This window comes from Cucurbita moschata, unplaced genomic scaffold (assembly GCF_002738365.1).
Source record: "Cucurbita moschata cultivar Rifu unplaced genomic scaffold, Cmos_1.0 Cmo_Scf00011, whole genome shotgun sequence".
Lineage (NCBI taxonomy): Eukaryota > Viridiplantae > Streptophyta > Magnoliopsida > Cucurbitales > Cucurbitaceae > Cucurbita > Cucurbita moschata.
The window spans coordinates 5,349,061-5,362,561 of record NW_019268527.1 but is presented as its reverse complement, the minus strand read 5'-3'; the positions used below and the strand labels follow the sequence as shown (position 1 = coordinate 5,362,561).

The 13,501-nt window shown below is 40.6% G+C and overlaps 3 protein-coding genes across 3 annotated transcripts; 2 read left to right on the top strand and 1 right to left on the bottom strand.

The window, feature by feature from the left end:
* Positions 1-5,364: 5,364 nt before the first annotated feature.
* On the bottom strand, positions 5,365-5,946 carry LOC111449922. The gene has a single exon (XM_023090009.1). It carries the CDS (start codon positions 5,944-5,946, stop codon positions 5,365-5,367), a length of 582 nt encoding a protein of 193 aa, XP_022945777.1.
* Positions 5,947-6,848: 902 nt separating this feature from the next.
* On the top strand, positions 6,849-9,485 carry LOC111449921 (cation/H(+) antiporter 4-like). Its single transcript, XM_023090008.1, has 3 exons — positions 6,849-7,082; positions 7,229-8,224; positions 8,310-9,485. The coding sequence occupies exons 1-3, from the start codon at positions 6,849-6,851 to the stop codon at positions 9,429-9,431; spliced, it is 2,352 nt and encodes a 783-aa protein (XP_022945776.1). The 3' UTR covers positions 9,432-9,485.
* A 976-nt stretch (positions 9,486-10,461) lies between these two features.
* On the top strand, positions 10,462-13,100 carry LOC111450053 (plastid division protein PDV1-like). The gene is made up of 2 exons (XM_023090198.1): positions 10,462-10,878; positions 12,357-13,100. Exons 1-2 carry the CDS (start codon positions 10,564-10,566, stop codon positions 12,867-12,869), a joined length of 828 nt encoding a protein of 275 aa, XP_022945966.1. The 5' UTR covers positions 10,462-10,563; the 3' UTR covers positions 12,870-13,100.
* The last annotated feature ends 401 nt before the right edge of the window (positions 13,101-13,501 follow it).

Here is a 13,501-nt window from a genome sequence, read left to right as displayed (position 1 = left end):
ACAATTTTGGAGCCTAGAAAAGTAAATTTTTGAAGCTCGAGATTGTGAGGAGCGGGATATTGCCATGATGGACCTTATTTGTCTTTTTAAAATGGATTGATGCTCCAGAACGATCCCTTCTATGACCGCACAGTTCTAGAACGCTCCTCCACCTTGACCAACAACCTGCGAACACCTAAAAAGAGAGAGGGAAGGGGTGCATATATAAATATACTCAGTAATCAACCTACTTATAAGCTCTTATCACATCCTTAACCTAGTAGGTATCCATGAGATTTACTCTAGGCTTTAGGAAGTTCGGACTAATCTCTACTACTACCGGAATATCTAGGGTGCAGTGCTTTAACTACTCACAGACCCACTCTGAGTATGGAGGGTGTAGTTCACCATTTCTGGCGTCGTAGGTCTTCTGGGCGACAAATCTCATTTTTGTGGTGAACTATTTTTCCGTTCTTAGACTTAGGCTCTCTAGTGGAGACAACATGGTGTGTACTAGCCCGCTCTCATTATCCATGGGAGGTTAGCCGGCGAACCTTACCCACAGGACCATCTAGTCATCCAAGGTTGGGGGAGCAACACTTGTGTGCTTGCCAACTACTAAGACTATCCTCATAATTCTACATCCCCTCTCAGAATGGATATGTTGTGCAGGATAATCCAACTAAACTAGCGGTCACACAATCTTAACCGGTCTATGCTTGGCTTGACGGTACTGGTACCGGAGTGGAAATGGAAGTGGAAGCTCTGTTGACATCATACCATCTGCTAACGGCCTGGAGGCTACCTTTGGAGGCTACCTTTGTTTTGCTGAGTTGCTACAATCTTTCTGCTCTTTGTTCTGGGCAGTTTACTTTGCTTACATAGTGAATGATCGACGACTTGAATTAAGGTGAGACCTCATAAAATTCTAATGAGATAATATGGTGATTTCTAGTCTGAACAGCATCCAAGGGAGGTTGGTTGGCCCATCCCTCAGGACCAAAGAGTCACCTACGCTTGGGGGATGCGATCCTCGTGTCCTGGCTAGCTACTAGGCTATCCGACTTGGTCTCACGCTCCCCTCTCAGAAACGGGTTTACAGCACAATGACCCTGTTTAAGAGATCACTGGTCATTCCACGAAACTGAAGCTCACACTACCTTAGACGATCTATAACAGCCTAAGCCCACCGCTAACAGATATTGTTTATTTTGGTCCGTTACGTTTCATCGTCAATCTCACAATTTTAAAACACGTCTGCTAGGAAGAGATTTTCACGCCCTTATAAGGAATGTTTCATTCTCCTCTCTAACCGATGTGGGATCTCACACGATCTGTGCCTAGTGTCATGGTCATGCTCGTTCAAGGCATGTTGCCCATGGCTACATGCCCATGACAAGCCAAACCCTTCATGTATTTCCATGTTGTAGTATTTTACTTTTGTATTTCTATGGAGTATAACGTTTCAGAAAAATCATGTCTAGGTCTGCCAGACATGAAATGCCTCACAATGTACTATAGGGGGATATGACTAGTTGTCAACTTCTCCCTACCCGATAGTTATATGCAGTAAGCCGTTGTTGTTGCCTTTTGCTTACATTCCCATACAACGCCAATTTCAATTTCTCAAATCTTGATTTCAAAACTCTATTTCAAAATCTCTCTGCCCCCATTTTCTAAGACTTTCTTCTTGAACCGGGGCCAGAGGCTCGAGCATTCATCGCTTGGCCGTAGGCGACGCAAGAACGAATAGGCTTAACTCACTTGTTGCTGGGAAGTAAGTGTCGCACAATCACAAGTCCACTGCCATCAAAGTGCGATTGTGACACATAGCTCGTTACCGGAGTGGAAAGGGTAGTGGAGGGTCTGAAGACACCCTCACACTACTATCAGCCTGAAGAAATGCCTTGGTAGTCCCTTGTCCCCTATCAAGGCGGGCTATATCTTCATACACTGTGACTTCTCAAATTGTTCCATTCATGTTATCATCAATCTTATAAGTTCTTATAGTTCTCTGTAGGTGTCCCGGAGATTTATTAGGTTCTAGGTCGTCTAGGCAGAATAGATCACATCTCGTGTTTCGAAGTTGTTCAGGTTTAGCTCCTTGTGGCTAAGTCAGATCTCGGGGTGTATCTAAGTCTCTAATTGTCGCTCATGATCCTAGGTGCTCAGCGACTGGAAATGTATTAACCTAAGACAATGCATAAATCACTCTAGTTCCACTCCCCTAAATTTATTTTGATTCATATATGCTTTACGAGGGAGATTCACTTGATCACCTAGTACACTGAAATCATGATCTAAATATTTATGCAGGCTTAAGATAGAGATATTACTATCAATCAAGAAAGCATATATAATTCATATATACATTCACATGAATCTAGCATACAATTTAACATACAATTCAAACATGCTCAACGTGGAGATAACGTCTATCTAACATCTAGAGTGCATATCACAAATTTTCCATCCTCCATTCTAGTATAGCGGAAAGCATTTAATATACATGCGTCCTCTATTATCATACTAGGGGGATTTTTGTAATTTTTTTAACATACTACACCTATCCAAATGGCTCATTAAAGTTCTAAACATGCTTATTTTAACCAACTAACGGAAGATAAGCTTGCATGCTAGCACGTCCTAGTGATCCCTACAGGTATTACTTGTCTAAGCTCGCATGCTAGTATCCACTCATTGGAAGCTCCAAACTTCCTGAAAAACTCACTTGTAGGTTCTAATTCGAGCTAAATTAGGGTCAATATCAAAACTAAAGCGAAGTAAATGAAAGTCAAACTGGACAAAAGTGGGTTCTCACGCACCCCCACCGTGGCTGGGTGGTCGGCTTCACGCGCAGGCGAGTAGCGTGCTGATAGCTCTGGCATTCGAATCCTAGCAAGCATTGTATTACCTCCGAATTTTTTGGTGGTACCGCGTGGTGTGCTCTGGTAGGTTCTCTAGACATATGTATAAAACCACACCATCCAAACCCTCTAAAAAAAAATAGCATTATGCAAAAAATTGAATTACAGTCAATATCTTTGGACGCTACTACGAGGATAAATTTAACATATATGTTCAATAATAATCCTCCACCAAATAGTTCTGCACTTGAGCCATTTTTAAGATCATTTTAGATCACTTTTAAATCATTTTAGATCATTTAAAGCATTGTGCGAAAAAATTGAGTTATAGTTAATAATTTTTGTTGATATTGTGAGGTTTGTTAGTGAGAGAGGAATTGATTCAATGATTGATGAGATGATTGAATTATGAAGAACAAGGATGCTCTATATAGATACAGAGAATACAAAAAGATATTTAGAAAATCTACCTAAAAATCTGCCGAAAATCCAGTAACAAACCAGTAAATAAATCTAATCTAATCAAATCAAAAGTAAATCTAACTCCTAACGGAGATTTAATTAAATACTAACTGACAGCAATCTAAACGAATATGTGATCTTTAACACTCCTCCTTGTTTAGATGTTGTGAACTCCAAGCTTTTTTTTTTTTTTTGAACACCCATCTTGGTCCAATTATCTTTCTGTTGAGAGGTCGATCAACCAACTCCCAGATTTTGTTTTTCTCGATCACTGAAAGCTCCTCCTCGGACAGGTGCATCATCAACCAAAGCATCTTGTCGTTCATCTTTAGACTCTTCCAACATGCTACCAAAGATTAAATTGTTTGGTGCATTAGAAATTTGATTCACCTTCGTCAGTTCGTCCCAATTCCATTGCTCATTTCCAGCAAAATGAACATCTCGGCTCACAATAACACAACTAATGTGTGGTTGAAAAACTCTGTAAGCTTTTGATATAATGCTATACCCAACAAAAATGTCAGCTTCAGCCTTTTTGTCAAGCTTGTCACACTTGACCTGTGGAATGTAAGTGAAGCAAAGACACCCCAATACTCTAAGGAACTTTAAAGAATGTTTGTAACCATACCAAACTTCAAATGGTGTCAGGTCCTTCACAGCTTTTGTTGAAATTCGATTTTGCAAGCACACAACAGTGTTTGCTGCTTTTCCCAAAAAAACGTTTTGGAAGATCCTTCTCATGAAGCATGCATCTCGTCATCTCCATTATGAATCTATTCCTCCTTTCACTGATGCCATTCTGTTGAGGAGTGTATGGTGTTGTCAATTGATGTTCAATTCCAGCCTTTTCGCAAAACCTGTTAAAAGTTTCTGGAGTGTACTCTTTGCCGTTATCTGATCTTACAGTCTGAATCAAGCATGCACCTTCATTCTCAACTCAGGCTTGGAATTTCCAAAATACACCCGCAACTTTCGACTTTTGCTTTAGCAAGAATATCCAACACGTTCTTGTTAGATCATTAATAAAAGTAATGTAATAAAGATTACCATTTAATGATGGTGTTTGTTGAGGGCCACAAAGATCAGTATGAACCAGTTGCAGCTTTTTCGAGCCTCTCCATGCCTGTTTAGGAAAGAGTTGCCTATGTTGCTTCCCAAAATTACAAGCACGGTAAGGAGGCATGTCATCATCAATGTCAGTGAGTTCTTCTACCAGCTTCTTTGACTGCATCTGAAGCAAACCTTGATGATGAAAGTGTCCAAGTCTTTTTTGCCAAGTCCCAATGGCACTAGCTCTGGATATAAAGGTCGTCGGACTTAGAGCAAAGCTTTTTCCTTCCATTTTGACATTTGAACAAGTCTTTGCCACTAGAATTCTTGATCAAGCACTGCTTATTCTCAAACAACACTTTATAGCCTTTGTCAAGTAATTGACCAACGCTTAACAGATTTTGATCAATTTTAGGTACAAATAAAACATCTGGAGTAAATTTTGTACCTTCATAACTTGTTATAGCTACTGTGCCTTTTCCCTTGACTTCCAAGTGTTCACCATTGTCAATCCTCACTCTCTTGACTTCAGTGTCTCTTAATTCCTCAAAAAACTCCTTGTCATATGTCATGTGATTTGTGCACCCACTGTCAATCAACCAGCTCTCGTTTGATTCTTTGCTTGAGGAAGAAGTGACCATACACAATTGATCTTCTTCTTCTTGATCAACTACTTGTGCATCTACTTCTTTCACCTGATATTTGGCTTTGCAGATCACAGCTTCATGTCCAAGTTGATTGCATTTAGAGCAACAGGCGTCAGGTCTTCTCCAACACGTGTATGGTGGATGACCTTTTTTCTCACAATGGCGGCAAGGTGGATAGGATTTTTTGAACCCTCCTCCTTTTGTCTTCTGATAATTGGCAGAATCTCCATACGTCAATTGATTTTTGAAATTTTTGTTGTTTTTATACTTGCGGCTGTCTTGATATGCTTAACAAGTAAGGCATCTTCAATCACCCCTTCTTGCCTCATAGACCTCCTCTGCTTGTGCTTGTAAAGCATTCAAGAGCTGAGCTCTGTAAGAGAAATCTTTGACAAGTCTTTGGTGTTCTCCAGAGTAGTAATGGTGGCTTCAAACTTCTCTGGAATAGTGACTAGCAGCTTTCCAACGATCCTGGAATCATTTAATATAGAACCAAGCAATCTCACCTTGTTGGCGATACTTAGAAGTCTGTCAGAGTACTCTTTCACCGACTCTGACTCCTCCATCTTCTGTAACTCGAAATCCCTAATCAAATTCAGGGCTTTCATTCCACAAATCCTCTCATCTCTTTCATATTCAGCCTTGAGATAATCCCAGATTTCCTTTGCTGTTTTGAGGGACATTATTCGCATAAAGATCATTTGAGATACAACGGCAAATAGGCAAGCTTTCGCCTTTGATTTCCTTGTCTTCTTTTCGTTCTGTAATTTGATTTGTGCTACAGTAGGATTTGCTGGAAGCGGAGGGACCTCGTAATCCTCTTCTATTGCTTCCCAAAGATCCAAGGCTTCAAAATAAGTCTCCATACGAACTGCCCACATTTGATAATTGTCTCCATCGAAGACTGGTGGTGCAATCGCTGAAAAACTTGATTCTCCCATTTTGATCTCATAGATCCCTTAAGATAGCTCGGATACAATTGTTAGTGAGAGAGGGATTGATTGAATGATTGATGAGATGATTGAATTATGAAGAGACAGAATGCTCTGTATATATATATAGAATACAAAAACATATTTAGAAAATCTACCTAAAAATCTGCAGAAAATCGGGTAACAAACCAGTAAATAAATCTAATCTAATCAAATGAAAACTAAATCTAACTCCCAGATTCAATTAGATACTAACTTACAGCAATCTAAACAAATACGTGGTCTTTTAACAGGTATATTCAAATTTGATAAATTTGACATATATGTTTAATAAATCTCACTCGAAAATACTTTCGCCCCGGGCCATATCCATATCTCCTTAATTGGCACTAGACCACATCTCTCAAAACGTTGTCGTTTCATCAAACATGAACAGCTTGAGGGAGTGAGATTTATTGTATCATATTTTTTTTTTCTTATTCAGCAAATCAGTTAACAGAAGCCGTTGGTTTTAGTGAACAGATAAATATCAATTCTTGTTGAACTATTTTTGTGTTTTCCAGTTTGGATCTCTGAAGATTCTGTTAACTATAATAATTATTCATAGACCTTAGTGATGTCTCTGTTTTCACCGTGAACTTTGCTACGTAACAAATTTCCAAACAAGGAAAATGAAACCCAACACACAACACAGCACGACACAGGTGGTTTTAAGAACTGAACAAATCTTCGTTGTCTTTGTTTTTATTCACTGATGCGTGTATTGGTTGTAGGAAACAACTTATCGAGCCAAACCCAATTGAAAAGACGCCAACTTTGAAGCAGAAACTCCAAACATTCTTTGTTTTTCCATTTGTTCTTGTTCCTTTGGATCTTCTTGTCTGTGTCGTGTGGTCGGAGAGAAGAAGAATATGTCGCTGATTAAGCATAACTCCACGGAAAATGGGACGAACCAAATTTGTTTGAGTGTGTTGCCTTTCGTAAACTCAGATGGTTTGTGGGCAAAGGCTCATACCTATCAATGGTGGCTCAACAGTTCCTTGCCTCTCTTGGAATTACAGTTGGTTGTGTTCGGTTTGATGATGATAACTATTCAGCTGCTTCTCAAGCGTCTTGGGGCCTCCAAAATTTCCTCTCAAATTTTGGTAACTCTACACATTCCACTTTGTTCTATATTGGGTTAATTGTTAAATACATGAATACGACCAATTTGAGCGTAGCTTTAACAGTTAAAACATCGATAACAAATGGAACCCTTTTAATGATTTGATGATGTTTGCAATTGAAACAGACTGGAATGATATTTGGTTGTTCCTGGGGCACGTTTGACGAAGCAAAATTCAAGCTTTTTAGGATTGACAGTGAAGAGGTGTTGGGATTGCTATCATATTTCGGGTACACGCTATATTTGTTCATAACAGCAGTCAAAATGGATATCAGAATGACTATGCAAACAGGCAAGAAAGCATGGATAATTGGAACGCCTTCAGTTCTTGTGCCTCTATTTTGTGGTCTTTTTGTGTGTTCTTTTCTCCACAAAGGCCTAACTGTTGAAGAGATAAGAAAGCTCCCATTAATGACTTCACTGCAAAGTATGATCTCATTTCCAGTGATTGCTTCACTTTTAAATGAGATGAAAATCGTGAGCACAGAACTTGGTCGTTTGGGGCTGTCCTCAGCATTAGTTGCAGACATATTCAGCCTACTTTCTATGCTAATTTCAAAACAACTGACAGAAGAGAGTGCTGCAAAAGTGTATTATGCATTTGGAGCATTGTTTGTTCAAGTTTTTTTGGTGTCATTTTTGTTTAGGCCTGCAGTGCTTTGGATTCTGAAACGAACACCTGAAGGGAAGCCAGTGAGCCGTGGTAGTACCCAAGGAGTTTTTGTTTTGGTTCTGCTTTCTTCTATGACATCTACTGTTTTGGGGCACTCGGTAATCTTAGGGCCTTATTTGTTGGGATTGGCCATTCCTGATGGAGGCCCTGTGGGATATTCTTTTGTTGAGAAGATGGAATCCTTTGTTTCAGATTTTTTCGTGCCAATGTTTGCCATTACTTGTGCTCTCAAGGTGGATTTGTCCAAGCTTTTCATAGCATATGGGGCTGCTTTTACAAGAGTTACCGTAATTCTAGCCTTTGTAACTTGTGTAGTCAAATTCTCGTGTGTCTTTCTTGGCTCATTGTATTGTCAGCTGAGCACTAGAGATTCCTTGGTGCTGTCCCTCATTCTCAGCTGCAAGGGTGTTGTTGAGTTGGCCTTTACCTCACTCTACACTGAATACAGAGTATTTTCTCTGTTTCTCTCTACTTTTGTTGTTAATTGTGTAAGCATCTCGTCTTATTTGTTGTGGGGTTTGGCTGATTTTGCAGGTTATCAGCAAAGGGACGATGGGTTGGATCACATTTTTCATATTCATTCTTGCAACCTTTGCGCCAATTGGAGTGAAATGCGTGAATGACCTTTCAAGGAAACAAGCAAGCAATCAGAACAGGAGCATCATGCACATGAGCCCCAACTCGGAGCTGAGAATCCTTGCTTGCATTCACAAAAACGAAAACATCTATGGCTTGATTCATCTTTTGCACATCACATGTCCAACCCCAGACAACCCCATCTCGGTTTACGTGCTCCATCTGATCGCGCTCGTGGGGCGGTCGAGCCCCGTGTTCATTTCCCACAGACAGGAAGACAAGTCAATTGGGGACCAACCGGCCTACTCAGAAAATGTCATCGTTTCTTTTGAGCACTTGGAGCAGGAAAATTCAGGCGCAGTGTATGCTGAATGCTTCACCACAATCTCACCAAGCAAGTTCATGCACAACGACGTATACAAATTGGCTATGGACAAGTTCACATCCCTCATAATATTGTGTTTCCACAGGACATGGACAAGTGATGGGCTGATAGACCAAGAGGACAACACAATGAGACATTTGAACTGCAGTGTTATTGAGAAAGCGCCTTGCTCGGTGGCCATTTTGGCTGACAAAGGGCGCTTAGGGAGCCTGGCTTCCATGGCATCAGTAGGGCGTGGGAAATGCAAGTATTCAGTCTGTGTGATATTCATGGGAGGGAATGATGATCGAGAGGCCATTTCATTTGCAAAACGAATGGCAAGGGACTCAGAGATTGATCTAACGGTCCTGAAACTTGGGTCGGCAGTGGATGATGGGTCCAGCAAATGGGACAAGATCCTCGACTCTGAGGTGATCAAGGACTTCAAAACGACATTCTTGGGGGATGGGAGGGTGAGGTTCATAGAGGAAGAGAGTGAAGATGGGCCTCAAACAGCGTTGAGACTCAGAGAACTAGTGAATCAATATGATCTGATGATCGTAGGAAGAAGAAAAGGGTTGGAGTCATCATCGCCTCAAACATCAGGGCTAAGTGAATGGAATGAGTTTCCAGAGCTTGGAGTTCTTGGGGATTTGATTGCATCACTTGATATCAACACAAGAACTTCTGTCTTGGTAATACAACAACAGAAGTAGTAATATATATACTTCATTTCATCATCCCACTATCCCAAGCCTCAACACAACTAGATCCCCAAATTTTTTTATATAAGTTCATTAATTAATGGGAAACTTCTTTCCTAATGTATTGCATTTATCTCTCATTTCTTTCCTAACCATCCTTTTTTTCTTTTTTACACTATTTTTGGTGTATGTACTAATGTGCCCTAATTTGTTAATGATAAAAAAAGATGTGAGATTCCGCCTTGATTGGAAAAAGGAATGCAAGTCCCTTTTTGGGATGGATTGTGAGATCCCACGTCGGTTAGAGAAGAGAACAAAATATTATTTATAAAGGTACGCAAACTTCTCCCTAGCAAACATGTCGTAAAACCTTGAGGGGAAGCCCAGAAGTGAAAGCCTAGAGAAGACAATATCTACTTCTGGTGGGCTTGAGCTGTTACAAATAGTATCAGAGTCAGACACTGGGTGGATTGTGAGATCCCACATTCATTGGAGAAGGGAACGAGTGCCACCCTGGAGGTGGGTGGATTGTGAGATCCCACATCTATTAGAGAAAGGAACGAGTGTCAGCGAGGGCGATGATCCCTGAAGGGGGATGGATTGTGAGATCTAACGTCGATTGGAGAGAGGAACAAGTGCCAGAGAGAACGATGGGCCCTGAAGGTGCGTGGATTGTGAGATCTCACATCGATTGGAGAGAGGAACAAGTGTCAACGAGGACAATGGACCCTGAAGGTGGGTGGATTGTGAGGCCCCACATCAATTGGAGAAAGAAACGAGTGGTAGCGAGGACGCTGGACCCCGAAAGGATCCAAATTGGTTGGGTTGGAAAGTATAAGGATGTGGAAACCTCTCCATATCATACATATTTTAAAAACCTAATGATGAAGCTCGGGAAGCCTCAAAGAGGACCAAAGTAGATATTCACATAGGACGAAGGCACGTGCGAATCTCTATAAGCGAATACGGGCCGAGTTGAGAAGAAAATCCAACCAAAAAAAAAAAAAAAATTGTTGGAAAATAAAATTTGAAATTTTTGTGGCCCAAAACCTGAATCCAAACAGTTTCAGCTTCAGATACCTTCCCCCAAACAAATCCTTCTCCGTTCTTCTCTTCTTCCCTCTCTGTCTCTCCCTTTCCCGCCATGAAATGGGACATGGAAATCGAGGAAATCGAGGTTATCCTCGAGAAGATTTGGGACCTTCACGATAAGCTCAGTGAAGCTATTCACTCCATTACCCGAGACCACTTCCTCACCTCCACCCAAAATCTCAGGAAATCCGACACCAAGGATTCTAAGTCCCCCAGTGCCCGACCCACTCACAACCCTGCTGGCCCCTCCCCTTTCGTCAGGGACTTCCGGATCCACGTCGATGATTCGGCTATCCAGGAGGCCAGAAGTCTAAACGCCATTCGAACTGCGCTTGAGAATCTCGAAGATCAGCTTGAATTTTTCCATGTATGTTGATTTTTTGCCCAATTCCGTGCGCTTCTTTTAATTATTTAACGCCTGTTCTATTTCTTATCGACGACGAATTTGACGGAAGAGACAACAGGAAACCCTTGTTTCGATCCTTTTGGGGGTTCCATTATTACCCGAATCACCAGATTACGTACTGTTAGCTTGGTTTGCGGTTTAATTCAGTGTTCTTACCTCCCAATCGGAATTACATCTGTAGTTTATGATTTTATGTGTTTTCTGCTCTCTGGAAAATTGAAAACAGGAATCTTAAATTCATTTTCCTTAATTTGTGTTCAACGCCATTGTTCAGTTAGCTTACAGATGGAAATGTGTTAATTTCTTGTCGCGTCTGTTTGTCTTGGTCTCTGGTTATTGTAAGCTTTCTGTTGTTCCATCATTTAGAGGGTTAAACGGGAAAGAAAGCTTGCTGTTGAGATAATTTGAATGCAATAGTTATGTTACTTGGTCTTGTTTCAACTTCTAAATCATGATTCAGGGAGCTTTACAGGATGTTCCTTTTCATTTTTTCATTAGGATTATACGCTAAGCCAAACTAAGTCTAGCAATTGTGTGTCAATCAGAATGTCAATACAGCTACAAAGTTTCTATTTTAATGTTCTTGAAGCCATAAGTTTTCTTGAATTTCTTACGGCTGTTTAGGATGGTTTCCAGAAAAACAAAGTTGTTTCTTCTATGAATGAACTGCGTTTTAGATCAATGGAAGTTTGTCATTCCTGTAGAAATCATGGGCAGATACCAAACTTTTACCAGTCATTCAGTGATTAGTTAAAAACAAGCTCAGCAAATTGTTTCGAAGACAGTCTTCTGAACAAGGTTGATGAGTGTTGGATCCCACGTCGGTTGGAGAGGGGAACGAAGCATTTCTTATGAGGGTGTAGAAACCCCTCCCTAGTAGACGTGTTTGAAAACCATGAGGTTGACGGCCATACGTAACAGGTCAAAGCGGACAATATATGCTAGTGGTGGACTTGAGTTGTTACAAATGGTATTAGAGTCAGGCACCGAGCGCGCTGTGCCAACAGGGATGCTAGGCCCCAAGAGGGGTGGATTGTGAGATCCCACATCGGTTGGAGAGGGGAACAAAGCATTCCTCATAAGGGTGTGGAAACCTTTTCATAGTAGACGCGTTTTAAAACCGTAAGACTGATGGCGATACGTAAAGGTCTAAAGCGGACAATATCTGCTAGCGGTGGATTTGGGCTATTACATTGAACTTCTTCTTCATATTCATAGGACGAACAAACCATAGATACTTAGCGTAGAGAAGACCTTTAATGGAACTGCAACTGCAAATTGTACACTTGATGCTTCAGATTGAAATGAAAGCTGTAAACAGCGTTCTTTTATTTCTTCTTACCTTTGGGGATACAATGATAAGTATTTCATTAGGGGGAACATATTATTTTTTGAGTCTTGACAATCTCTTTGGCAAATTCATTGTTTCGATTTTGCAGACCGTGCAAGTGCAACAACAGGTTGATAGAGATGCTGCAATTGCACGACTAGAGCAAAGTAGGATTGTTCTTGCAATGAGATTGGCTGAACATCATGGCAAGAACTATAAAGTCATCAGCGAAGCCTTAGCGTTTGTTGGAGATGTACGTTATCCTGCTAACTATGCTTCGCATGGGAAACAAGATGCTCCACCATTTACCCCAAATTGTGAGAAGCTTGCATTGAACAGTTCAAAGAGGTCTAATATTGTTGTCAAGATGCTATTCTCAACTCTCGACATAGCAAGAAAATCCCTCAAACTGGATAATGTGGGCGGGATACTTGGCAATGCTGCCCTGGTTGCAATCAGCATGCTTGCATTTCTGCATATGCACCATATAGCATATAAGGAGCCATCACCTGAGAAAGACGATATTCCCTTCAACAGAAATCTTCGGAGAACATCTCGGCTCGAAGGATCTTCCCCAAACGAAGTTTTCCGCAACTTCGACGTGTTATCAGCTAGGGGTTAGTGTGAACATATTAAACTTTTCAAGCTTTGATGCATCTCTTATCTGCTTCACTAAATGTTAGCTGCTTATCCTGTGGAATGAGTCAAATATGATCATGTCTGTTGTATGAAAATTATTTGATTTAGTTGTTAGAAGTTTCATCTCCATTCTTGAGGTTGTCATGTGTAGTGGATAGAGAGTTTTAAATCTTCTCCAACAAACATTCATGAATGCAATACCAAGATTTGTGAAGTGATCGAGTAAAGGACATGTCCATTGGGCCTGAATACAATTCTCTCCCCATTAGGTCCTGACCTTGAGAGACCCAACCCCATAATGTAGAACAACCAAATCTTCTTTGACCACATGTGGAACCATGATATTGTTATGTCGGCCGGCTAAGTGTTTGATGTTGATTTGTAGCCATGTCCGGTGAGGCTTTCTTTGACTTGTTTAATTTGAAAGCCTGCATGCATCACTCTTCAATCTCACCCCATGAATCACTCCCAAATTTCCCTTTTACTACAAAACAGAACATTCCTTTCTGTCCACATCAATAATCTTTTCACAGATCCTTCTGTACATAACGCGGCATTTCAAATTCCCTTTTTTTTTTTTTTTTTTTTTTTTTTTTTTTTTTTTTTTTTTTTTTT